Here is a 26,214-nt window from a genome sequence, read left to right as displayed (position 1 = left end):
CCATCACTGCTAAGGGTTTGGAGGATGGGCACTGTTATGTCACTACTCCAGTTCAGTCTTTCCCTTACTGAAAGTGTGAGGCCATTTACAGGATGCTTAGTACAGAGCTATCAGTCTTTGTCATTCAACCCATAGCTAAAAGAAGTGCATAGTCAGTATTTTCTGTGAGCACTCCTTGATTTTTAGCATCTGACTCTCTCGTCTTTATTACAAAACATTGAAAATCTGTTGAATTCAGCAGTGTGCCACAAGACCTACTGATTTTCCTGGTTTTAGGATTGAAACATTGCAAAATGGACAGGTTTAGTTGGGTTTTCTTCCGGTTCATTACCAGTACGAGTGGTTGGATTTTAGTTTCTGTGTGTCATATCAAAACTCAAAGCCAGTTAATATCTAGGATGTTGTCGTGGTTTGAGCCCAGCCGGTAACTCAGAACCACACAGCCGCTCGCTCACTCCCCCCCCCTCCTTCTTCCTCCCCCCGCTCCCGGAGGGATGGGGAGGAGAATGGGAAGAATGTAACTCCCACAGGTTGAGATAAGAGCAGTCCCGCAACTAAGGTATAACACAAAACCACTACTGCTACCACCAATGATAATAACGATTAGTGAAATAACAAGGGGAGAGGATACAATTGCTCACCACCCGCCGACCGATACCCAGCCCGACCCGAGCAGTGATCTGGGCCTTCCGGGTAACTCCCCCCGGTTTATATACTGGGCATGACGTGCTGTGGTATGGAATACCCCTTTGGCTAGTTTGGGTCAGGTGTCCTGTCTCTGCTTCCTCCCGGCTTCCCCTCCTCCCTGGCAAAGCATGAGACTGAGAAAGTCCTTGGTTGGAATAAACATTACTTAGCAACAACTAAAAACATCGGTGTTATCAGCGTTGTTCCCAGGCTGAAAGTTAAAAAACACAGCACTGCACCAGCTACTAAGCAGGAGAAAAATGACTGCTATAGCTGAACCCAGGACAGTATCCACCCCTTATTCCATACCATTCACGTCATGCTCAGATCCCACATCTCTCAGCACACCATCACCCCTGTCCCATATATACACATATATATACACCCACACCCACACACAGAGAAAGATATCGTTCCCTAGTCCATGGACCAATCCCTGTAAAATTGCTGAACTCATCCAGTCCATGATGACTTCTAGAATTCCTGGATGACTGGGATTTCCTATTCGAGCTCGTTGTGTAATTAGTGCGGCCCACTTACTCCATGTAGCATCAGTTGCATGATGTGTAGAGGAGACCCTGCCTTTGAACATCCAGCCCAGCACAGGCAACCGGGGTGCCAGGAGGAGCTGCGCTTCAGTTCCAATCACTTCTGAGGCAGCTCGAACCCCTTCATAGGCTGCCAGTATCTCTTTTTCAGTGGGAGTATAGCTGGCCTCGGATCCTTTATATCCCCGACTCCAAAAGCCAAGGGGTCGACCTCGAGTCTCCCCTGGAGCTTTCTGCCAGAGGCTCCAGGTAGGACCATTCTCCCCAGCTGCGGTATAGAGCACATTTTTCACATCTGGCCCGGCCCGGACTGGTCCAAGGGCTACTGCATGAACTATTTCTCGTTTAATTTGTTCAAAGGCTTGTTGTTGCTCAGGGCCCCATTTGAAATCGTTCTTCTTCCGGGTCACGTGGTAGAGAGGGCTTACAATCAGACTGTAATTTGGGATGTGCATTCTCCAGAACCCCACAACACCTAAGAAAGCTTGTGTTTCTTTCTTGTTAGTTGGTGGAGACATTGCTGTTATCTTGTTGATCACGTCTGTGGGGATCTGGCGGCGTCCATCTTGCCATTTTATTCCCAAAAATTGAATCTCCTGTGCAGGTCCCTTGACCTTATTCCGTTTTATGGCAAAACCGGCCTTCAGCAGGATTTGGATTATTTTCCTCCCTTTCTCAAAAACTTCTTCCGCTGTATCACCCCACACGATGATGTCATCAATGTATTGCAGGTGTTCTGGAGCTTGCCCCTGTTCCAGTGCAGTCTGGATCAATCCATGGCAGATGGTAGGGCTGTGTTTCCACCCCTGGGGCAGTCGGTTCCAAGTGTACTGGACGCCCCTCCAAGTGAAAGCAAACTGTGGCCTGCATTCTGCTGCCAAAGGGATTGAGAAAAATGCATTGGCAATGTCAATTGTGGCATACCACTTGGCTGCCTTTGACTCCAGTTCATACTGAAGTTCTAACATGTCCGGTACGGCAGCACTCAATGGTGGTGTGACTTCGTTCAGACCACGATAGTCTACTGTTAATCTCCACTCTCCATTAGACTTTTGCACTGGCCATATGGGGCTATTAAAGGGTGAGCGGGTCCTGCTGATCACTCCTTGGCTTTCCAGTCTGCGGATCAGCTTATGGATGGGAATCAAGGAGTCTCGGTTGGTGCGATATTGCCGCCGGTGCACTGTTGTGGTCGCAATTGGCACTTGTTGTTCTTCGACCTTCAGCAACCCCACAACAGAAGGATCCTCTGAGAGACCGGGTAAGGTGGACAGCTGCTTAATTTCCTCTGTCTCCAAGGCAGCGATACCAAAAGCCCATCTATACCCTTTTGGGTCTTTGAAATACCCTCTCCTGAGATAGTCTATGCCAAGGATGCATGGAGCCCCTGGACCAGTTACAATGGGGTGCTTTTGCCACTTCCTCCCAGTCAGGCTGATTTCAGCTTCCAGCATAGTTAACGCTTGGGATCCTCCTGTCACTCCAGAAATAGAAATGGGTTTCACCCCTTGATACCTTGATGGCATCAGAGTACACTGTGCACCGGTATCTACTAGAGCCTTATACTTCTGTGGGACTGATGTGCCAGGCCATCTGATCCACACAGTCCAGTAAACCCGATTATCCCTCTCCTCCACCTGGCTGGAGGCAGGGCCCCTCTAATAGTGATCACAAAATTCTCCACTTCTGTCTTGTAGAAAGGGATTAGTATTCCTTATCACAGGAGCTGGAGTAAAATCAGCTCTTTCGCTCCATCTGGGAAACTGCTCGCCAGAGACTGGAGCAGCAGCTTTCCTGGGAGGATCATCCTTGACCATTGTTCTCCTCTTCAGTTCACGCACCCGTTGCTCCAGAGCTGAAGTAGGTTTTCCATCCCACTTTCTCATGTCTTCTCCATGATCCCGCAGGTAAAACCATAGGGTGGCCCGTGGCGTGTACCTCCTATATTTTCTTTCTCGAGCAGTAGGGCGCCTTCTGTTGATAGCTGAGACATGGGTTGGTACGCGTGGAGAGCTGGATAGATCGGATAAATCGTCTCTCAATTGTTTGAACTCCTGGGACAGTTTTTCCACAGCTGAAATGATGGAAGGGGTGAGATTGTCTTCGAACTCTCGGAGTTGACGAATCAGGAAATCCACTGTTGGTGATACTCCGTCATTCCAGGTCATTGATGCCAATGTGTGGGCATACGATGATGGCGCACTCCGTGTAAGTTTCCGCCACATGGGTCGTGTACATTCGACTTCATCTGGGTCTACGGATGTGTTCCTGGAATCCGGCCTACGATAGATCATCTCTATAATGGCTGATTCCCTCAGGGACTGGATGCCTTTCTCTGTCGTGGTCCAGTTGGCTGAGCGATTCATAATATCGTCTTTGTAGGGAAACCTTTCCTTCACAGCTGCCAGGAGCCGCCTCCAAAGACTGAGGGCTCGCTTCTCTCTTGCAATCGCTTTGTCAATTCCTCCTTCCTTAGCAAGTGATCCCAGCTGCTTGGCTTCCCTACCTTCTAGTTCATGACCGTCGGCCCCATTGTCCCAGCACCGGAGCAACCAGGTGACAATGTGCTCCCCTGGAAGACGGGTGAAATCTTTTCGCATATTCCGTAGTTCGGTTGAGGTCCGGGGTCGAGAAGTGACCTCTTCTTCTTCTTCCTCTTCCTCTGACCCACGTAGTAGTGACTCTTGTTCAGGTGCTGTTGCATATAGTAATGGCACTGGGTCTTCATCTTTCTTCGCTTCACGGGTTGCTCTTTGTGCCTTTCGTTTGCTTTTGCTTACAGGGGCAACAGACATTGTCACAAACTGGACATTTGGTTTAGCTGCAGTGTTTGTCACTGTGGTTGGAGTGGCTGCAGTGTCTGCCACTAGGATTGGAGTGGTTGCAATGTCTATTGCTGGGGTTGGTGCAGCTGTTGTGCTTGGGAGTTGAGTAACGCCAACAGCTGCATTATCTGTTGCTGTCGGGGTTTGAGTAGCTACTGTGCTTGTCACTGGGGTTGGTGTAGCTGCAGTGCTTGGAGTAGCCATATTGTCTGTTGCTGTCGGGGTTTGAATAGCTACTGTGCATGTCACTGGGGTTGGTGTAGCTGTGGTGCTTGGAGTAGCTATATTGTCTGTTGTTGTCGGGGTTTGAGTAGCTACTGTGCTTGTCACTGGGGTTGGTGTGGCTGCGGTGCTTGGAGTAGCCACATTGTCTGTTGCTGTCGGGGTTTGAGTAGCTGTTGTGCTTGTCACTGGGGTTGGTGTAACTGCTGTATTTGAAGTTGGAGTAGTTGCGTTGTCTGTTGTGGTCAGGGTTTGAGTAGCTGTTGTGCTTGTCACTGGGGTTGATGTAGCTGCTGTACTTGGAGTAGCTGTGTTGACTGTTGTGGTCAGGGTCTGAGTAGCTGCTGTGCTTGTAGTTGGCATAGCTGCGTTGTCTGTTGCTTTGCCATCAGATCCAGAGACATTTTTTTCCCTTTGAAGGTGCTGGATAGTGTTGAGCAGGGCTCTGTAGGCATAGGCCAAGCCCCAGCACGTTGCCAAAATTTGTCCCTCTCTGGTATAACCAGGATGACAGCACACCTCGTTTAAGTGTTTTACTAGTTTTTCCGGATGTTGCACTTGTTCAGTGGTGAAGTTCCAAAGCACTGGAGGGGCCCACTGGCCTAGGTACTTGCCCATACTATCCCACACACCCTGCCACTCATAACTGTCCAGCCTCAGGGAAAATCTCCTGGTGGTCCTCCTATATCGTCGTCTAACCCTAGACCAGATTCGAACCTGATACTGCTGAATTTTTGACATTAAACGAAATAGGATGTTCCTACGACGGGATGGCCGTGGGTAAAACACACTCCGTATGTTTGCCAACATGCTGATCCCCAGCACAATCAGCAGGCAGGTTTCAAGGGTACTCAAAGGCCATCTAAAACCTTCAGAACTCTCAATTGCTGTTGCAAATAGGCTGGTGGGGGAACGGGGGGTGAAAGAGAATGCTTCCTTCGTAAGTTTACCCCCCGAGGAGAAAAAAAAAGATATGCAATTGCTAAAATATTTCATTATATACCTCCCAATGTATAGTGGTGATGGCCACGCTGGAAGCACAAACCAGACCAGTTTCATGATCAATGAGTCTATTGTATTACAAGTCATTACCATGAAGTACAGTGAAACAAGAACCTTAGCCCAGGCCCCCCAGCCGATAAACGCTAAAACAGCAAATAGTGGCTGTAAGTAAGGTACAACATGCTGAAACTCTGAGATCAAGCGCAACACGTCTGAGAGCCAAATAATCACCATTGTGACGAGTAGTAACAATGAATGCTTATCACAAATATGATTAAACACACTCTGGTCAGATCTGTCCTTATCTCAACCTTTCGTGCCCCACGTTGGGCGCCAAAAAGAACTGTCGTGGTTTGAGCCCAGCCGGTAACTCAGAACCACACAGCCGCTCGCTCACTCCCCCCCCCTCCTTCTTCCTCCCCCCGCTCCCGGAGGGATGGGGAGGAGAATGGGAAGAATGTAACTCCCACGGGTTGAGATAAGAGCAGTCCCGCAACTAAGGTATAACACAAAACCACTACTGCTACCACCAATGATAATAACGATTAGTGAAATAACAAGGGGAGAGGATACAATTGCTCACCACCCGCCGACCGATACCCAGCCCGACCCGAGCAGTGATCTGGGCCTTCCGGGTAACTCCCCCCGGTTTATATACTGGGCATGACGTGCTGTGGTATGGAATACCCCTTTGGCTAGTTTGGGTCAGGTGTCCTGTCTCTGCTTCCTCCCGGCTTCCCCTCCTCCCTGGCAAAGCATGAGACTGAGAAAGTCCTTGGTTGGAATAAACATTACTTAGCAACAACTAAAAACATCGGTGTTATCAGCGTTGTTCCCAGGCTGAAAGTTAAAAAACACAGCACTGCACCAGCTACTAAGCAGGAGAAAAATGACTGCTATAGCTGAACCCAGGACAGATGTTCACTCTTTAAAAAAGTAATTAAACACAGTACTGACGTATTGTATAATAACATTTGTCACAGCTCTTATTGCATGTTCTAGAATATTTGTTAACTGAAGACTGAATAGACTACTTCAATTCTTAATGGAAGTTGTGTGATCCAACTCCTAATGCATTACTCTAAAATCACATTTTGCAACTTGTTCAGTGTAATTGCTTTTTTAAGCTTTAGCTCAGGGACTTATAAAATGTTTGCACTTTAAAGTTCAAGCAGGGAATAAGGAATTAGATGAAAATGGACATGACTATTATATGAACAAACATCATGCACTAAGCCTCTCTCTTCATAGGTTTTTGCCATGTTCTCAGTTGACAAAAGATTCTGGGGTGGTTTTGTTTTAGTTTGGTTTGTTTTTCTTTCTGCAGACAAATGATGTGTCCCCAAAGATTCCTTTGCTCTAGCAGCAGAAGGTATTTCTTGCTAAGTGAAAACTAATAAAGACTGACTAGAAACATCAAATTTTCAGTACTCTATCCCTTCAATCCTACTAGGAGTCAAGTAGCTAAACCCTTATTCAATTTAAGTCTATAAAAGAAGATAAAAGGACTAAAAGAAGATTGTGGTAGATTTCACATACTGTAGCACTCGATGTTTGTAGAAGGAAAGCAGACTAGCAATCTTCTTTGGCTAATCATGTTATGTTATGCTGATATATTGGCTTTCATATGTTCCTGTACATTTATATTCTGGAAATCTATTAACTGAAAAACAAATCTAGTAACTGAAAGATCAAGCAACACAAAGACTGCTTATTTTTTAAAGCAAGCAAATAAATTCAGATTCCCCAGAAGAGCTTTTGAAGATTATTTTTTTATCATTAAAAATAGGTAAAGAAGAAATAGTGAATACATACTTGTTCTTCATGTGTATTCAATATATTTGGGTTTAATTCACCTTCAATTTCTTTATGATTGTGATGAAGTGTTTGGTTAATATCTGCTCACGCTGGCTCACAGTGTCTAACAAGAAATGTTTTGGGAAGGTAGCTGCCTGTTTTGTTTTGGTTTTGGTTTTTTTTTTTTTTTTCTGGGAAAGAAAGATATGGGATTAAATTTTATTCTAGGGTTTGATAGTATTTTGTAAAGGCTTGCAAGTGGGGACCTTTCCGAACTGTGGAAAAGTCTGCAACTAAAGGGAGCTAATGTTTGTTGGCTTTGCTGTGCCAAAGACCTGGATGAAGTTGTTGAGAAAATAAAAGCCTCATCAAGCTGGATCACTAGAGGCAGAGGAGCAGAGAAGCCTGTGAGCTGGTATTAATTACCTACAGTTTGGAGAGAGGGAAGAAGGTGGCAGTTTGGAGAGAGGGAAGAAGGTGGCAGTTTGTAGATCCCTGTCTAGAGACACCTGTATGGTGGATCTAGATGGCAGGATAGTGCTTCCTGGCTAAAATGGTTTACGAGCTGAAGGGACAAAGGAAATTGCTTGGGAGTGAGAGAAGATACAGAACCCAGTTTCTGAGCTTTAGTCAACTAACTGGGCCTGCTGAGGTCTACGTGATAAGCGAGACAGATTCTGAAGTCACACAAGTTATTTTGCGCTGTTGAAGAAAATCTGTCTCAGACATGCTGTTTTACTATTGTGTAAATTGGATTAGAATCTAGGAGGATTTAGGGGGAAAAAAAAAGATCTGACACCATTGTTGTAATGCCAGTAATGACAAAGGGAGGGGCATGTCAGCTAAAAATGCATTATCAGCCCACACCTTGCTGATCCCATTGGCTTTTAAAGAAAAATAAAGCCTGAATCACAGTCTCATAATACTTCCTTTTCTACCAGCTGCTAATGACCATATTTGATAGCATGCTGTGTATTCCCTTTGGAAAAGGACAAAACCTATGTACAAAATATATTCTTACCAGCTCTTTTAATAAATGGTATAATTTTACTGTTTAGTATTAAAGTATTATAAGATGGTTTCAACTTTTTGGAATATGATTTAGGATATTTCTTTCCAGTATGAGTATGATGTATAAAAAATGTGAGTGCACAGCTCTTTCATGCTGAGTGGCTTTGGCTATTACGATTAAAAATGCACACCCAGAGTGCATGAAGTACCAAATATTCACAATAGAATGAAGACATGAGAGCAGAAATGAATTTTTAAATGATGCCAAAATAACTCAAACTTATTCAATGAAAGAATTTCAAGGTGAATGCTTCATGTAATGTGTTTGTACTGGAGAACCTTTCCAGCACATATTTACTAGACTCAAGAACAGAAATCAGGAACAAAAGTGACAATTGGAGAATCCTTAATTTTCTTAATTCGTGTTAATGTAACAGTTATTCTAAAGATGGCTGTAGCTTTTGTTTGTGTAAACAAAGTGTTAGTAAATTACAAGTTCATGGAATAACAAGGAAGAAAGGCTATATTCTTAGAGTGATAGATGGGGATTTATGGACTTAACTCCTATTAGTGCTAATGGGAGTTAAGGACAAAATCCCCATATATAATGATGAGATTAATTTCCATTGCTTAAATACACATCATAAGGTAGCTACACTAAAGATGTTTGAAAAACTATTTCTTTTGGCCTAGTCCTTTTTTTTTTTAGGGAGTGGTGGCGTTTCTTTGTTTTTTTGGGGGGGGGTGGTTTTTTTTAGTGTCTTTACATGGTATCTGTGTTCTTATAAATTAAAGAAACATTATGAGTGTTACATATAACCTCAATGGAATAAATCTTCTTATATGACTGCAACAAAATATGAAACTTTATAAACAGCATACCTCACACAGTGTGAACAGAGCTATATAGTGATGCCACAATCATCTTTTCACAGATACTCAGTTTTTCTATAATAGTGACTGAGTAGATCTCAGCTTGCAAATTAGTTGTCTTTACAGCTTTTTCTGGGTAATGCTGCAATTGCTATAGTAGGATATAGACCTTTTGTAACTGCTAACCTGATAGCTCCTATTCGGACAGGTTAAAAAGACAAATATAAAGATGTAAAAGTAAGTAAGAAAATTCTGGAGGGGATGGGAGTAATGCCATAGGCTTTTATAATGCAATGCTGTACAAAAGCAGGCAGAAAAAGAAAAGTCAATGTAAGCAAGCATATGTAAGAATTAATAGGAGGTGTGAACTTTCCTCCAGCTTTTCTAGAACAAGATCAGATGGGTGTAGGTAAACAAAGTACATAAATATTTGGCTATTTGGCTAAAGGCTAAGTCTCCCTTGGAATGAGGAAATAAAGATTTTGGAAGAACTTTTCATAGGGGCTGACATGTAAAGAAACCATTTGGGTTTTATACAGCATTAGAACGGGTGATGAATACGATTATAAAGCAAAATTATCTGCACTAGTAAGGACTTGCACTGATCATGTAGGAGGTCTCTTCAAGTCTTCTGTTCCTAGTAGTTGCTATATGAAGCTATGGGGAAATGGAAAATTTGGTGTCTTTAAATTGAACTCTTCAGCTTTCTGTGTTGTACAATTTTTTAATTTGTTTTTAATCTAAAGATTTTATGTTTAGATCTAAAGAATGTTTGCAAAAATGGACCAGATAGAAGGAGAAAATTATTTCCTATAGTATGTTTGGAAGAGCTGATTACACACATATGCCGGGAAATATCTATTTTAGATAAAACAGAAAAATTACTCCTAGGCTTAAAGTACTAAGGCAACTGCAAGCCTGGATTCAGTCTTTTCTTCAAATGAGGTAAAAAATATATGAAGGTAGGTTTCCCTCAATGTAAGTAAAACTTTAAGAAACATGGCCCAGCACACGTGTAAGGCTACCACTGCGGCCTGTTCCTTAGACCAATGAAACAATCTCTCAGTGCTGTGTCCTAAAACATTTACAGAATCAGGTATACCTCAAGTTGGTATAGATAGTTGTATACCTGATTTGACATTTTGCCCAGGGCTGGGAAGTCAAAGCAGAAGACACTGCATGCATCTGGTGGTAGCAGAAGAGGGATTTTGTGGAATATCCCAGCTTGAACAAGTGGATATAGCCACTCAGCTTTCAGCACTAGGCCTTGAGGTACTAGAGTATTTTCCATGTTATCTGTGACAGCTGGCACTATAAACTGATGATTGTTTTTCATGAAGAATCTTGGAGATTTTATTCAACATTTAACATTTTGTTGTTGCTGTTGTTCATTACTGAAAACATTTGTTTGTGGATTTATGTATTGGCAGAGAGTACCAAAGTGTTCAAGCATCATGTCTTAGTCTTTTGTTAAACTGAATGACAAAAACCTACTAAAATTTAGGAAGAAGATCACTGTTTGCTTTGTAAAAATCCGTTTGCAATTCTCTTCAATTAATTTAATTTGTAGGTATAGAACTGCATCTTCAAGCACCACAAAAATAGATCAGCAGTGAGCAGTCTGTTTTGAAATGGGAAAACCTGTTGTCAGTCTGATCCTGCAGCTTTTCTACATGAGCTCAGAGTGCCTGTCTTCTGCATGTGCCGTAGTCTAGAAACACTGTTCTTGCATGTTGGGAAACGAGATATTTGTCTGCTGGCAATAAGTAATAAAAGTTATGTCTGGAAACCTTGACAACACCACACGGGTCTGTAATAAGTCATAAACTACCCTTATAGATGGGTATTAAGATCCAGATGATCTGTTTATATCAGTAGAGAAAGTTAAATGGAACCAGCAGTCTTTATTTCTGACTTACATACTTATTCTCCATATTACATAAAGATCTCATTGAATTTCAGCTCCAAGTTCCTGAAAGTGTTACAGAATTTGGCTGTGACTCAGACAGCAAGCCTTACTGGGATAAATATAAAGCCTATTCCAATTCACCTCCTTCCAAATAATCTTGAAATAAATTATGGGTCACAGTCACAAAAATAAATTAAACTTACAAGTCAGAACAACTGAAAGAGGAATTTTAGTATTTGATTGTGAAAACCTGGTATATTAGGTTTCTGGATTCTGCTTTTAAGACATTCAGTTTTTGCAAAGGGACCACACCTTTATTCTGTTTGTGCCCATTACATGACTGCTGTCAGTGAAAACTGTCAGTCTGAACTTCTGTTTTACTGTAGATACTTGCTTTTATCTTTTCAGACCTATGACATGTTCATGCACAAAAGGACTATATTCTTATAGTCCTTTTCAGTTCCTGCATCACTTTTAAATTTCCATTAATGCTGCAAACACATGCTGAGTTGGATTCTCTGTGGCAATACTCTCATCTAAAGCTATTGAAAATGTCCAAGACATTTTCAAGCAGCTTTTCATCATTACACTTATTCTAGACTGTAACTTCACAGTCAATCTAGAGATGTTGACTGCACGAAATATTTTCCTTTCATACAGGAAGTTTCAATTCTTCATAAATCATTGAAAGGATATTTAGAAAACGAAGGTTTTGAGACCTGGAAGCAAGAACTGACTTTTTCCGGTATTTTCTCAGGCAAATGCACTTTGTTATTAGGTAAGATTGCACTGTATCTCTAGAGCTTTCAGCAGAATTTGGCCTCAAGACAATATCTAAAATAAACTTGAGACTTGGTCTTGAGTTGGTTTGTTGCTGGTTTACAGTGACAAACAAAAAAGTTTAACCTCATATTTAAAAAGATAAGATTATTTGTCCGTTTTTTACTGACATGTCTGCATTCATAGTTTATATTTCTGTTTTTCTGTATATCCATGTTGAATATACTGGCTTTCAAATATGAAATCTGTGGAAACCATCCCTGTAATTGAGCCTCTTTTTCAAATAGCATAATCACACTGTTAATCAAGGAACAAATACTACTGCTCCCTAATAACTCACTAGTGGGTTGCTTTTGAAAACAATTTAAAAACCACTGGAAGGGCCAGGGAAAGAAGCCTGCCACCAGCTTCTGCATAGGTCATCAAGTCAGCAACGGTAAAAATTCTGGTGATTTTTAAAGATCAATTTAAGTAGCCATTTTTACTGGTCCAAACCTAAACCAAAAGTAAGAGTCAAAACTATTTTCTTCACTGCAAAGTTCATTTGCTGCCCAAATTCCTGAAATTTGATTCTGGAATGATCCAATCCCAACACTGTCTGTTATTCTTTTTTTTTTTTTTTTCTGTATCATTTATAAATCATCAAAGGAATCAAAAAGGAAAAATTGACATTTGCTTTACTTTGTCAGAGTCATCAAAGAAGCCCAAAATGCTGGAGTTACTTCCTGAGAAATGTCGCCAGTATAGACGCCAGGAAAGAATACAGGAATATTCAGATCTTTTAACACAGAAAGAGAAGTTTAGGAAAAAGTATAGAATACTACAATCATCCTCAAAAACTTCCCAGAGGCCAGGAGATAAACACAGTGAGATTATTTCTCCTCATTTCTGACTTGTGGTGTTAGGATGATTGTCAGTGTTAACTGAGAACCAGATTTCCCCAGATTTGGAAATTCAGGTGTTGGTACCTGATAACCATCATGTGCAGTATTATCTGTACTAGCCTCTTGATGCATAGTGTCAACCAACCTATCCATCTGCTGCACCATCTATTACAGTTTATCAGCAAGCCGAATGCTTGACCCTCATGTTTTTGTGCACAGCTCCAATTGGTCTCATTCTTAATAGGCACCTAAACCCACCTCTTCTCAATACCCGACAGCGATATGCAATATGCATCCTTGATGCTAGCTGTTGCAAGCAGTTGGTGTCATGCCACACCTTGCAACTTGGTGAGATGGACAGGAATTGGCTGTGCTACCTTTGTCTAACTTTTCCTTGTTCTTCTCTGCTTCATCATGTGGTTGCACTGTTGTAATATCATCCAGTAGACTAAAAGTTTCAGAGCAGAACTGCATAAAACAGTGTTCTCCATTGCTGCTTGTAAAACTGACTGATTTGGAGCTCTTTTGTTTGCATACTATAGAATTTCTGTACAATGTGGAAAATACGCTGTATTTGGGCAGGATGACATGATGCTGTCTGCTTAGAATGCAAGTTCATCAGGGGGATTTGCATGGATTAATCTGGACATATAACAAACTGGACAGCTGCAGACCCACTAGAATGTAAAAAACCTCAGTTTACTCCTGAGCCCATAACTCAGTCTATTTTGCAGGTGATCTTAGCAGTTTTTTAACCCATTGTTTTTCTGTGTTTACTGTGTTATACGTAGCCGAGGCAGCAGAGGGAGCACAAAGATTTTGGTCATCAGTGAGAGAACCAGAGAGACAGGGAGAGACACTGAAAGTGCCAAGAGCAATCACGACAGTGGCTTGATGTACTCGGACTTCTTTAAAGCTAATAGATTATATGCTTATTCATTATTCAGCTGGTAGTTTTAAATATCAGCGACACTTCAAGGTACCGCTTAGTGGCCAGGTTTTACTTTGCACTTGTTGCTTACTTGAGCTCTTTTGTTTACAGTTTGGACAAAAGTATCAAGAATATAGAAGTCGTTTTTGAGTGTAATAAATTGTTCTAATAACTCGTTTTATGCATAAAGATTTAGAATAAATGTTAGAACACAGGTACCTGAATTTTAAGGATTACATTAAATAAATAGTAACATAGTGACTATTGGTAAAATATTGAACTGCGGTGAAGTGACTTTTGTTCAACAATGAGGAAATTCAGCTTGCAAAATAATGAAAGATGGTTTTGGTTGTAATTTTAAGGTAGAAAGATGTTCATGTTTTTCAGAAGATGTTCATCTTTAGCATTGGGAAGAAGTTAAAGCTAATAAAATACACGAATGAAAGTCCCATCTACATAAAATCATCTGTTTTTCTGCAAAGGAAGATTTGGGTCTCTGAGGGGTCTAAAGCTGCTGACCATAAACAAAACATACTGTGGATCAGTGAATACACTATAAACAGAACACCAGCATCATAAAGGCAGCATTTGTCTTAAAGTCAAGGTTGTACTTGTTCAGCTTTTGAATGCATATAATCGACAGAATGAAAAACCCTGTGTTTCTGACCAGGTTTGGTATCTTCTGTAACATACTACTAATCTTTTACAGATCAGGCTGTAGTCTATCTCGACTGTTTTAATGTACTTTCAAGGCAACACAGAACAGGATGGAATATCATTATAAAATAGAAGTATTGTACTAAGTTGCACTGAAAGGAAATGTCTCTAATTCTCTGGTCATAGAGAGAAAACACACTTGAGATGTGAACTCAGGCATTCTCTTCCCAAATTCAGGACAATTTTTTAAGTGGTAGCAACTTTGTTTTTCTAAACACGTTTTTTATAGTCATCTAATTGCTGGATTTTTGCACTTTACTGACCCTGTGGTCTGTCTCCTGCTTTGTACCAGATACACCCATCCAGCCATTGAAAAGTAGCTGTGCAGCACTATTCTAATCATGTGGTATTACTTAATCCTCTGATCGAACCTGGCTAAATCTGCTTGGATGACATGTCAGTCTGTTTGAGATTTGCAATCTGGCAAGGCACCCAGATACAAATTAAAGTAATTTTCTACCTGAAAAAAATCATCTGCTTTTCTCAGTAACATCTACCCCTGTGTTCCACGGTGGGTAAAGATTAGGCAGCTGTGAATATCACTTTGGATATGGGGTGCATAAATATTCAACTTTATGAATTTATGTTATCGATTTCCTAATTACAGGTCCTTGGGTACATTCAAAAGTCAAAGGTCTTTTTTTTTTGCTCTTACTGGTAATTCAGAAGGATGGCTTTTGCTTAGGGTTATTGCCTTCCCTCTTTTTTTTTTGGCTATACCAATTATTTTTATTCTGTGTTCTGTCGTTCCAAGTACATATCCTGACCCCTGAAATTGTTGGGATTTCAGAGTATTTACTTTATTTGGATCTCACAGACTCCTAGTTCTTCCTTCATCTCTCTATATTTTAACTCTCTCTGTCCCCAAATTGCTATGTAACTGTTTTTGAAGGTATTTATTTGCCTTTCTTCAAAATATGTGAGGCACTTGTATGGAGAAAGAATGTCTATATCTCCTCTCTCACCAATTTTTAAAGAGTGAATCTGTGCTGCAAGTTATTAGCATGTATGTTTTACCTGTTAAATAATATTGTCTAAGTTTTCTTTGTCAGTTCACAGTTCAATATCTAGTTTTACTATCTTTAGACTTGAACCTCTCTTTCTCCTTATTTTCTGAAATTCTCCAGTCTTCTTGTACTCTATCTTCTGCCTTTCTTTAATAGACAAATTATAAGTGTACATAAAAACAGCATATTTACCACACTCATAAAATTCATGATATACCAGATCACTGTTTCAGTTATTCTATTATCCCTGTGCAACAGCTCTATTGGTGAAGGACTTTTAAAATGAAGTATACATCCCTATATGCACTGTATATAATGAAATTATAAAATATTATTAACAAAGCAACTTAATGAAGCAACATTTTTGAGGTTAGAAAACTGGAACACTATAGAAACTAATACATATCTAATTGAAAATAATGAGTTTGTTACAATTATCAAAGAAAACTTATGGAGAAATGAAAATAAACCCCCAACCCTTGGCTTTACTTGTGTATTTGATGGTATAATGATGAATTTTTGAAAAAATCAGCTGCCAAATTAAATGTTCTCACTTCTGTTCTTAGAAGCGGATTTCCTTCTTCATTTAGTTCCAGGTGAAGAGAAGCCCTAGCTAGCTTTTGAGCTCATTGAACATATTTAACTTGAACTTTAATCATCAGTTGAGGTAAAATATCTTACCATGGTTGTCTCTGCAATGGATCCAAAGCTGTTTATAAATATGTTGCATGTGACATTAACTGGAGGGCCTGCAAAAGAAAAAAAAACACCAGTTCCTTTACCTTATTGACTGACTGTAAAATACAAAGAGTTATGATTTCTTAAAATTTAATTAGGATGAAATAATGCTACATGCACAACTCATTTAATGCACAATTACAGTGAACATTTTCTAATAAATTTCCTTTTGATTTTTCTCAAAAGTATGCTACTTGACTGGCCAGTTTTAGCAATAATAAAAAGAGACAAAGTTGATTATAAACTTGCACAGATGTGTCTGTGCAAAAAAAAAAAAAATCAACATCTTATTTGAAATATATAATAAAACAGGTTTTTATGTGTGTTTCAGTAAGCAGTGTATGCACTTCTCACAACAATTAGGGGAAAAAATAACCTTCACTCAAGGCAGCTGCTACCTTTAATCATATCTGTCATCACTGGTAACAGAAATACGTTACTTCTGCTCTTCTACTGCTTACAAGAACAAATGTGGATAAGAAAGAAAGACTTAGATTCTATTCTTATTTCTCTCAAACCCACAAAATAGTTAATAATCCGTTTAAACTGAATTTTCTGTTACCATGGGTCTTCAGGCAACTGTCGTTCTGTCTTATCTTACATGTGTGATGAATCAGTAGTGGCAGCGCAGTCATTATGATAACTGAACAATGAATTGTCTCTTCATGGAAAAGGTTTGAAGTTATTTCTCTGAAAGTCTCTGTAAAAATGGCATGGTGGTAGAGCATGTTAATTTGTCATTTAAATCTTATCAATTTCAATCTGTGTGCAGCAGAAACAAGGTTTTTCCATCACAAGGTTTTTTAGTCACCCTTCTGCCCCTTAATATTCTTATATATCAATAATCCAGTTCAGCATTTGAGAACCTGGTTTCTTTTTGTAGTTGTAAGCAGCCACTAATAATGAAAGATCTGTATCTGGAATTCGAGGATTGGTCTTACAAACCTTTATGTAATATTTCTTTTAGGGTCATTGAAGAAAGAAGCTGCTCTGCCACTGCTAGTGATTTGCAACTAACAAAATCTAATGTGACCAATGAACTCAATATTAAATACTTGAAGAACAAGAACGTCCATTAAAAATTCTGTCAATAGGACACAATTTGGAACATTCTTCTTTCTTCAAGGCAATAATTGTTTTGAAATACTGTATGCAATTTCAACAAAACATCACTACATGTACTTCAGTCACTGTAATATACAAGACTGCATCCTATGGAGAAGAATTCTCAAGTAAGGAGTTATCGCTCTGCAGTCACTTTGACACTATTTTTACTTTGATATTTAGTTAATTATTTAGAGCTGTTCTTGAGCATATCCAGCATTTCTTAGAATTCAGTAGAAGTTTGACATAGACAACTCCTGAAAAAGATCAAGGGAAAAAGAAAAAGCAGGGGAGATGAACAAAGGCAGAGTCAGTAAAAACCGTCAGGGAGAAAATTGTACTTCCTGGCTATGTTAGATTATTTCTTCGAAAGGCAGCTTTCCTTTCAAACACTTTCATGTTATAGTGCTTGTCATCATTTCAAATTTGGTATAATACTAGCTTGTTTAAATTAGTACTATGCTTTAAGGTATAAGTGTGCTATATCAACAAACATAGATGCTTTTATAAAGAAAAAGCCCTAAATCACTACAACGCTCCTTAATTTCAAAAGTAGCATTACAACAATATAGTTAACATCTGGATAAAAAGAGTACAAAAGGAGAGGCTAAAAGCAGCTTGCAAATGATTTAGAGATTATTTAAAGATACTGTGCTGAGACTAAAAATGAACTTCCCAAAACATTAAAAAGAAGCACAAATGAAGCTGTTAAAACTGGAAGTCATATTCAAACACAGGAACTCAGGCATGTGGAACATAGAGAAAAAGATAGAGCTGAAACTCACTAGAAACACAAAAGCTAACAATGATAATTATCTGCAAGGCGTTAAAAAATAGAATCCTGCCAACATCTGGAAGGTGAAGTCAAGAGAAGATGATTAAAAGTATCCATGAAAGTGAAGAAGGTCAGAACAGAAAAACTAAATGAAGTCTTTGTAGCAGTATTTGTCTCCACTTGCTAGCTGTGTCAAATACTGTAACTATTCTGACGGAAGATTTGAATGAAGACCGTAGAATATGTTTCAGACTAAGTGATCAGGACCAAATTGACAGGCTGAGGTGATATCAAGCCAGGCAGTATCAAAATCTTTGTAAAGTTGTGGAAATACAAATCACTGTGAGTCAGCTATAACCTGCATCAGTTTTGTTATCAGGGGAAATGCGTACCTTGTCCAGCAAGCATAATTTGAGTTAAAAAAACAAATCAGAATTCAGGTGTGATGATGGATGACATTGACAATGAACGTTACCCCTGTAAACCTTACCTCTATACCAGCCAAACTGGTAGAAATTATGACAACTGTTGTGACTAACAGATGTGGATTAATATTATTTTTGCTGAAATAATGTCTCTCAGATCTACTGAAACTCTTCGAAAGAGCTGATGAGCAGGTGGGCAGAGGCAGTCTAATAAGATGAAATAAATATTAATTTTAATTGTAGTATATAATTAAATTAATTAAACTAGTTATTTGGAGTTTCAATAACTTTTCAACATGATCTTTTTTCAAAGGCTCTTTAAGGGTATTAGTCTTGATTAAGCGAAAGACAGTGCCTTTTGCTTCAAAGTTATTTAATGTTAGGAATAAATAGCCATTTTTCAAAGTGCAAGGTGATTTCTGGTGCATTGCCCCATGGATCTGCACTGAAAGGCCAAAACTGCTTCCAGAAGTGATGAGATGAACATATTTATTATCTAAATTATTTTTTTCATTTAAATCCTGGTTTAAGAAGTTCTTAAACTAATGATTGCTGAGTACCCTGGCCATACAATGGCAAGGAACGCTTTACACTTTCCTATGTAAATCCCAGAATCTCCACATTAATAGGTTGTTATCAGTGTCGCAATCTGAGCTGTATAAATTTAAAATTATAACACCTCTTCTGTATCAGATTAATTCTGAGCATCTTGAGGCCATGACAATTTTTACACATGGATTACATAATTGTGTCCAAATTTGAAAGGCCATGAAGTATTTCCCATATTTGTAAGAAAGATAGAGTCTGGGATTTGGAACAGCTGAGTAAGAAGACAAGCACATTTGTATAGGTTTGATGTACTGGGTAAAGTAAATAAATTGCAGCTAGAACAAAGATTTTGCAAGAGCTCTTAATTTTCTCTTTTTATTCCATAGCTAAATAAATACCAACAGTCTTCTCTATTATTTCTGTTGAACAAGAACAGATAAGCAGAATTCGTTATCCAAAAGCAGAGCACTCAGACAAAATACATAATTACATGTTATTGACCAAAGTTAACTATGACTAAAATCAGTAGTTAAAGATCTTGTCTACATAGGAATTTTACTGGAAGAATAAATAATGATTTTCTGAGTTCTCTTATTAGTACTCATTCTGTTTCTTTAAAACTGTCGCCACATTAAAAACTCAAAAAGACAGTAAGCCCCAGTAGTTGCCACCAGAAAGTAGCAAAGCCACTGAAGGAGATACTTATTCTTAGTGATAGGTCTGAATCATTCTGGGCAGATTTGTTCAAACTGCATAGCTGTCTAGAAGATTTAAAATGTGCACTTTTTGAAAAAGAATGATGTCAAATTAGGTTTTGTCTCTTTAAATTTCAATTGTTACAAAACAAGGCTCTAAGTTTTTTGAGTTATATTTTCAAGAAGTACTGTATTGAATTTGCTAATTCTAAACCACCTGCCTATTCTTCACTGTAGCCCCATCAGAACATTGTGATTGCATGATGTCCATGGCAATCTCCAAAATCCAATCTCCAAATCAACTGCTAAGCTGTAAACTCATTTTTAAACACTTGTTTGTAGGACTTCAGGAAACACAAAAAAGAAAGAAGAAAATCTCCAGGGTTTAGACTTTGCCTGAGGTCTTCTGCCCAGCAGAGCTTTACCTTAGGTTGAACCTGCAGTTTGCATGCTAAAAAAAATACTGTGGCAACAAGTCAAGGTAACTTTAATAAGGAGCAAAGATAATGTAAAAGCTAGCATTCATGTAAGAAAAAACCTTACAAATAAAGTGTTTTGCATTACTGTCCAAAAATTGTTTGATATTCTTGAGCCCTTCAGGAAGCCAGGCACCGGAACATTCTTCAAAGTAGTTCTGGCAAGGAAAGCCCAAGGGACTTATTCTGTATGGTTTTCGGGGATATTGATCACTGTTGTAAATCTTTTAGTGATGTGTTTGAATTTCCAGTGCACATTTATCATTTTCTGAGAAATATCAGCACAGCTAACTTGTTAAAAGCAAAACATTTCCAGCTGCAGTAAATCCTGGTTAATAACTTTATATACACAACACCAACTGTTTATGGCTTACTGGTGAGGAAGTAATTTGACAAAAGACTTGGTCTTTATGAATCAGTCTGGGCAAATTCTGACACCAGCAAATAGCAATGGCTTTAGAGTCATAATCACTTATATTTCTGGGAGTTGGACATGTCAAAGGATTATTAAAAAAAATTAGAAAAAATCCATCCACGACCATCACAAAAAAAAAACCACCCCAAACAAACCAACCAACCAACCAACCAAACAAACAAACAAAAAAAAAACCAAACCCAACAAAAACCCAAAACAAACCAAAAAAACCCAAACAAAAAAAAAAAAAATCCAAAAAAGAAAGAAATAATTATATTAGACAACTGAAATCTAGTGATAGGCTACGTTTCCAAAAGGTCTGTATTTGGGCAGCTGTAAAAGTGACAGGAATTAAGCATATTACTACTGAAATGAAGCGTCATAATAAAGAAAGGCAAAAGAAGGAATATTTTTCTTTTGTTTCCAGTGAGTGTACTTCTTAGTTTTCATATTTGTTCCAGGAGCTGCATTTGTGTGAGAAGAAATATTGAAAAACTGAAAGTTTAGGTTTGAAATTACCTTTGAAATTTGGTCTGATTCTTGCATCGTAGCCTGACATCCTTCCCATTAACTTATCCAGGAAATCAGATGGCGACATTGGCATGCTACGAGATCTTGCACTGTCTGTTTCCTTTGTGGCTACCAAGCTAACAGCAAGGAAAAGCAAACAAACAAACAAATGGAACAAAACATTTTGTTAGAGATTTTCTTATGGATACTTTAATAGTCGATCATTCAGTTCATGTATGAACAAGAGAATAGGAAAGCTAAGATTGCCTTTCAAGCTAGTTTATTCTTCAAAAATAGTAGTAGCAAATAAATGCTTTTGTATCTGTCATTTTATGTGTAAATTTTATTTTGTTAAGCTGCTTAGTTATAGGTTGCTGTTACCTCTTCTTCAGGATTTTTGTAGATTAATAACACTTTCAGTCAACAGTAATCAATTCATCGTCACGGAGTTAAACTATGTCATCTACACAAAGGCTGTGCATGTGGAATGTCATAATTTGGAGTCTACTCTAAGATTAGATTTTTTAACTGGGTGTGGTGTAACAGAAGTCCAGATGAGAAAGAAAATAGTAAGGACGTGGTGGAATCACCATCCTTGGAAGTGTTCAAAAAATATGTAGATGAAGCCCTTAGTGACATGGTTTATTGGTGGACTTGGCAGTCCTCAGGTAAAGGTTGGACTTGATGATTTTAAAGGTCTTTTCCAACCTAGTTGATTCTATATCTTTCATGGAATAGTACTACTACCACCAATTTTTCTTCAGCTGATGTTTTATATTGATATTTAAACATAACACAACATATTAAACAGTCTCTTGGCAAATGATATTCTTAACTGTGTCTTAGAGGTTATTTTTCTGTTAAAAAAAAACTACCTGCTGCAGTGGAAAGAAACAACTTACTGAAGGAATTATTTTAGGGCAAAATTTTCATCTCAGGGCCACATGGCAAATGTCATCTCATATAGCCTTCTCTCCATATGCATACAGAACTCCCTCTGACACTCTAAAGCGTGCTCCGCACATGCTAAGTGAGAAGGGTATTGACACTACAATCAGCCATGTGGACCCAACAAAAAGGCCTCTATTATTGTGGAACTCTTACTTGAGTGCTGGCCAACACACTGAAAAAACAATACAGTCAGCAAATCTATATACATATACATAAATTTCTGAGTAACATTGTGGTACACAATGCAAATAAAACCATTCATGGCTTTTGGAGTCTCGAAAAAGATAAAGAGCTTTTCCCATTTCTTCTGACTTCTTGCCTGCTTTGTTGTCTCCTATTAATGTCAATTCACTTTTTTAAAAGTGCTTAAAAATGCTTTTGTTTAGAAGTAAGCCCAGGGAAACCCCTAAAATCCTTAGGAATTTTCTAAGATGTAAAAAACCTACGTTGAACTTTGCTTGTTAACAATGGATGGAGTTCCAAAATGGGAAAATTCCATACACGTATCTGTGTATGCAGATGCCATGTTAAGTGCAGACTGGGAATGTAATTTTTTTCCTCTAAACACTGTGTTACTCAGGACATGAAAAGTTACAGTTTTATGGCAAATTCCATTTAGAAGGTCTGCTAAAAAAAAAATCTGTCTTCAAATGTGAACTTTGGATTTAATATCTTAAATTAATAATTATATCATATTAAGTCTTGAGTATTACAAACTTGGTCATGCACAGAATATGAACATAGAAACCTCTAGAATGCTGTGGTTTACTCGTAATTTAATTAAAACTGGCAATTCAGTTTTTAAATTATAAATCAACTGAAATAAGAGAACTAAAATCCTTCTGCTTAATTTGTTATCTGGTGTTTATTCTATTCTATGTGTGAGTCGATTTGCATATTTCTAGATTGTTAAATTCATAAATTCATTCTAGATTCATAAATTTTGAAATTGTTGGATATTTCTAAATTTTTTTGAATAGTTTGGTATCTCTTTCAGTATTATCTTCTAGTAAAAATGTTTTATAGTCTCCTTCAGAAGCTAACTTACTTTTTTCCCATAGCTGGAGAACGAATTCCTTTTTCTGAGAAAGTAAATACTCACATATTCTTTTTCTAGTTCAGTTAGAAATTATCCTATTGGCATAATTTTCATTATCAACAATTCTGACTGTATCTATTAATCACATTATTGAAACTTGCAGTCATTTATATTTTTGTAAAACACCCCACATGTAGCTATAAAGCAAAAAAAATATGATAGTCCAATTACAATTTGCTGGATTTTGTCTATTTGCAAGGCAGGATAATCAAGTTAATGTGTATATGCATATATATATAACACATTTCTTTTTTATACTCCTGTGTAAGAAAGTTATATTTCTATTCTACAAGGTATATAAAATTCCTACACTACAGGATATATATTTCCTGTATTTTTATTTTGGATATAATTAAATTCTCCAGAACACAAATATATAAGGGTCCATTGTTAGCTTCAATATTAATCACTTTCTCTGAATGGAGAATGTATCTGTTTGTCCTTTTATCATTTCACTGAACTTTTCCTATATCTTTCTTTGTTGTGCTTGTAATTGTTACTTTTAAAGGCTGCCATGGAGTAGAGTATGTTGAAATTAAGGTAACAAATGCTGAATAGGAAAAATAATAACTGTTGAGGCTATAGATTTTCTCAAAGTGGCATTTACATTTTTGTATGATAACGTCGTTAATATTTGCTTTCATTAGTCAGTTAAAAGTGTCAGAACATCTTGAGTAATTGTATTGCCTGCTTCTGAAGGCAATATATGGAGCATAATTAATATATTTTCTGTAAGCAAGTGTTATTTTTGAAATCAGGTGTAATTTGTAACTAAATATTTCTTCAAGGAATTTTTTCCCTTTTGCTCAGCTTGGTGTGTTACTGAGTAAAAGCTAGTTAAGCACTCTGCTCTTTCCAATTGCTTTTAATCAAAAATATGTATTTCGAGAATACTGTTGGAGGAATAATACTTTCATCTATCTAAGCTGGCTTGTGGAATACTCTTCTTGTTAAGAAAGAGAGTGGATTTTAGGAAGGCCTACCATTTTTGTATACAGGTAGAGGGAGCAAAGACTTCCCACTGCTGAAGTCTTTTGTTGGAGAGACATTATAACCTCCCAGTCTTCTAGTCCATTCATATTTTACCAGGAAAAGTTACCAACAAGATTGCTAGCCCTGCTAGTGATTCTGTGTTGTTCCTGTGAGCTACTGGTAAAAATTACTAACAGTTATAAGGATTTAAACAATTTTTTCAATTTCAGACTTAAAGCAGTACTTTATTTCACTTTCCTGAATGTGTTCTGGACATCTTTAAGATGAAAATTAAGCCTTCCCAAACAATATGCTAGCTAAGGTAATGGACAAAAATCAAGAAAAAAATGGAAATTGTCCAACTATGTATTAAAAAAATAATTTCTGATTGGTTGGAATTACATCATCAAAACTTAGGGTTTTGTTCCAAACAGGCTGTTATACATAACCAGGCATGAATGGAAAATTGGAATCACCAGGTCTATAATCACCCCTGTCTTTGGTCTATTCTGTCTGTTAAATAAGTGTTCACCTAAAATCTGAGGAGAGGTTAGCTTGGCATCATGCCTTGAAGACTGTCATTGAAATTTCATGGACTGAGATGATAGAAAAACATGTCTGTCACAGCGCATGACCTACCAAAGGTCATATTTGAGTCAGAAACTGTTAGGTCAAACTGAAGACATTTCTATTAGGATAGAAATATTAGAGAGTAAGAAGCAGCCCACCACAGCCAAGATGCGGCTTCTCTAGAACAGCATCCACATTCTAAATTCTAGACAAAAAGCTGTTGTAGGGAGTCATAGTAAGAATGCCGTTCAGCACTGCCATCTACAATCTGGAAAGGAAAAACAAAATCATCAATGGTTTAAAACTAAGAATTAAAAATAAGTAAATAAGTAAATAAGTAAATAAATAAATGAGGGGTATAAATATTAATGAGAGTAAGAAAATAACCCATTTCTGAAGTTCAGTCCATTTAAATAGAACTGTTTAAAAGAGACAGAGGAAGGATATTATGAAATATATGAATTGGGAATGATGGACATAGTTGGAGAAAGCAGCTGAGTCTGAAGAAGGATTCATAATTCATGTTGAACAACTCAGCACTATTGTGGTAAAGTTCTCACTGCACTACTGTGTTATTCAATAGTGTGGAAATATCGAGAGTAGAAGCATAATGGTCACTTACTATTTTGTATGATATTGATGAGACCAGTTCTTGCACATTGCATCAAATTCCTTGTCCAAGGTTTAAAAGGACATGAAAGCATTTATAAAGGTACTGAACAAAGTCACTAAACCACTGAGAGTTAGGGAAATTTTCTTGAAGTAAGAGACTTTAAGAGATCAACCTGTTTAGTTTATCAAAAAGAAAATTGAAAAATAACATTGAAGTGTAAATACCTCAAAGGGGCAGAAAATGCTGGACATTGATCTGAAGAAGAAAGACAGAAGAAAAATCAATGAGAGAGACAAATTCAAATGGGAATTTAGGCAAACAGTTTAATAATAAAAGTAACTTAACGGAAGATCAATCTGTACTGGCTAAGACAGTACAGGTTTCTGGAAGAAACAATTCAACAAAATATAAGGTATTGTGTTTCGTATATAACTAGCTTGGTGAAAAGGAGTGACCTATGATACATATAAAACCTGACTAAATTCAGAGTAGACATTACAAATATCATGGAGAAATCATCAGATTACCAAAAGACACTTTCTGGACTTGAAAATCTTAAGGAAGGGAAGAAATGGGCATAGTTCAATGTGGAAAATGGTGTCTTCTCAGGATCCTTCTATGCTGGGACTGGGTTGTAGGCTTGTAGTTGCCTGTACTGTAACATGTAATCTGGGTTGCAGGTTGCAAGTGGTATTGTTGGCCCATTTTGCTTAATTCATTTCATAGCTGGGTATTTGACTTACCAAGCAGTTGTACGAGCATCAGCTCCTTGCACATTGTGGAATTAAGAATGAAAACTACACTTGAGATGCCCATAAACTACAGACATCTTAAAATATCAGAGATTGACCACTACTAGGAAAAAACGAGCTAATGTTCTATGAATGACATGCACCTGCAAAGACGAGAGAATTTTAAGCTAAATGATGACACTGTCATGAATGCAAATGGATATGAAGAGGCCAGGGATAAATTTAGATCATAAATTACAAGCCTTTCAACTAGTGAAGCACTTCAGGAATAGTTTAGCATTATGAGTAGAGATAGAAAGTCCCCGTGTGTTTCAAGATGGAGGTAATTATGATCCTGTGATTCATATGACTGCAATTGCAGGTGATGGGACTCACTT

The 26,214-nt window shown here is 38.1% G+C and overlaps 1 protein-coding gene across 3 annotated transcripts in view; it reads right to left on the bottom strand.

Annotated features, from left to right (window-relative positions):
• Positions 1-26,214, bottom strand: part of GLRA3 (glycine receptor alpha 3) — an 87,667-nt gene that overhangs the window by 47,025 nt on the left and 14,428 nt on the right. For 2 of the 3 annotated variants that reach the window (XM_030493002.1, XM_030493000.1), the window contains exons 2-3: positions 20,890-21,017; positions 15,875-15,942 (exon numbers count right to left, since the gene is read on the bottom strand). In XM_030493002.1, the coding sequence (XP_030348862.1) occupies positions 15,875-15,942; positions 20,890-21,017 (196 nt within the window). Of the gene's footprint in view, positions 1-15,874; positions 15,943-20,889; positions 21,018-24,630; positions 24,692-26,214 lie in introns of those variants that run through there. The other variant, XM_030493001.1, reaches the window with a different exon arrangement.

Source organism: Strigops habroptila, chromosome 7 (assembly GCF_004027225.2).
Source record: "Strigops habroptila isolate Jane chromosome 7, bStrHab1.2.pri, whole genome shotgun sequence".
NCBI lineage: Eukaryota > Metazoa > Chordata > Aves > Psittaciformes > Psittacidae > Strigops > Strigops habroptila.
Note: the sequence above shows the minus strand (reverse complement) of the source record. Positions and strands in the feature narration are given on the sequence as shown.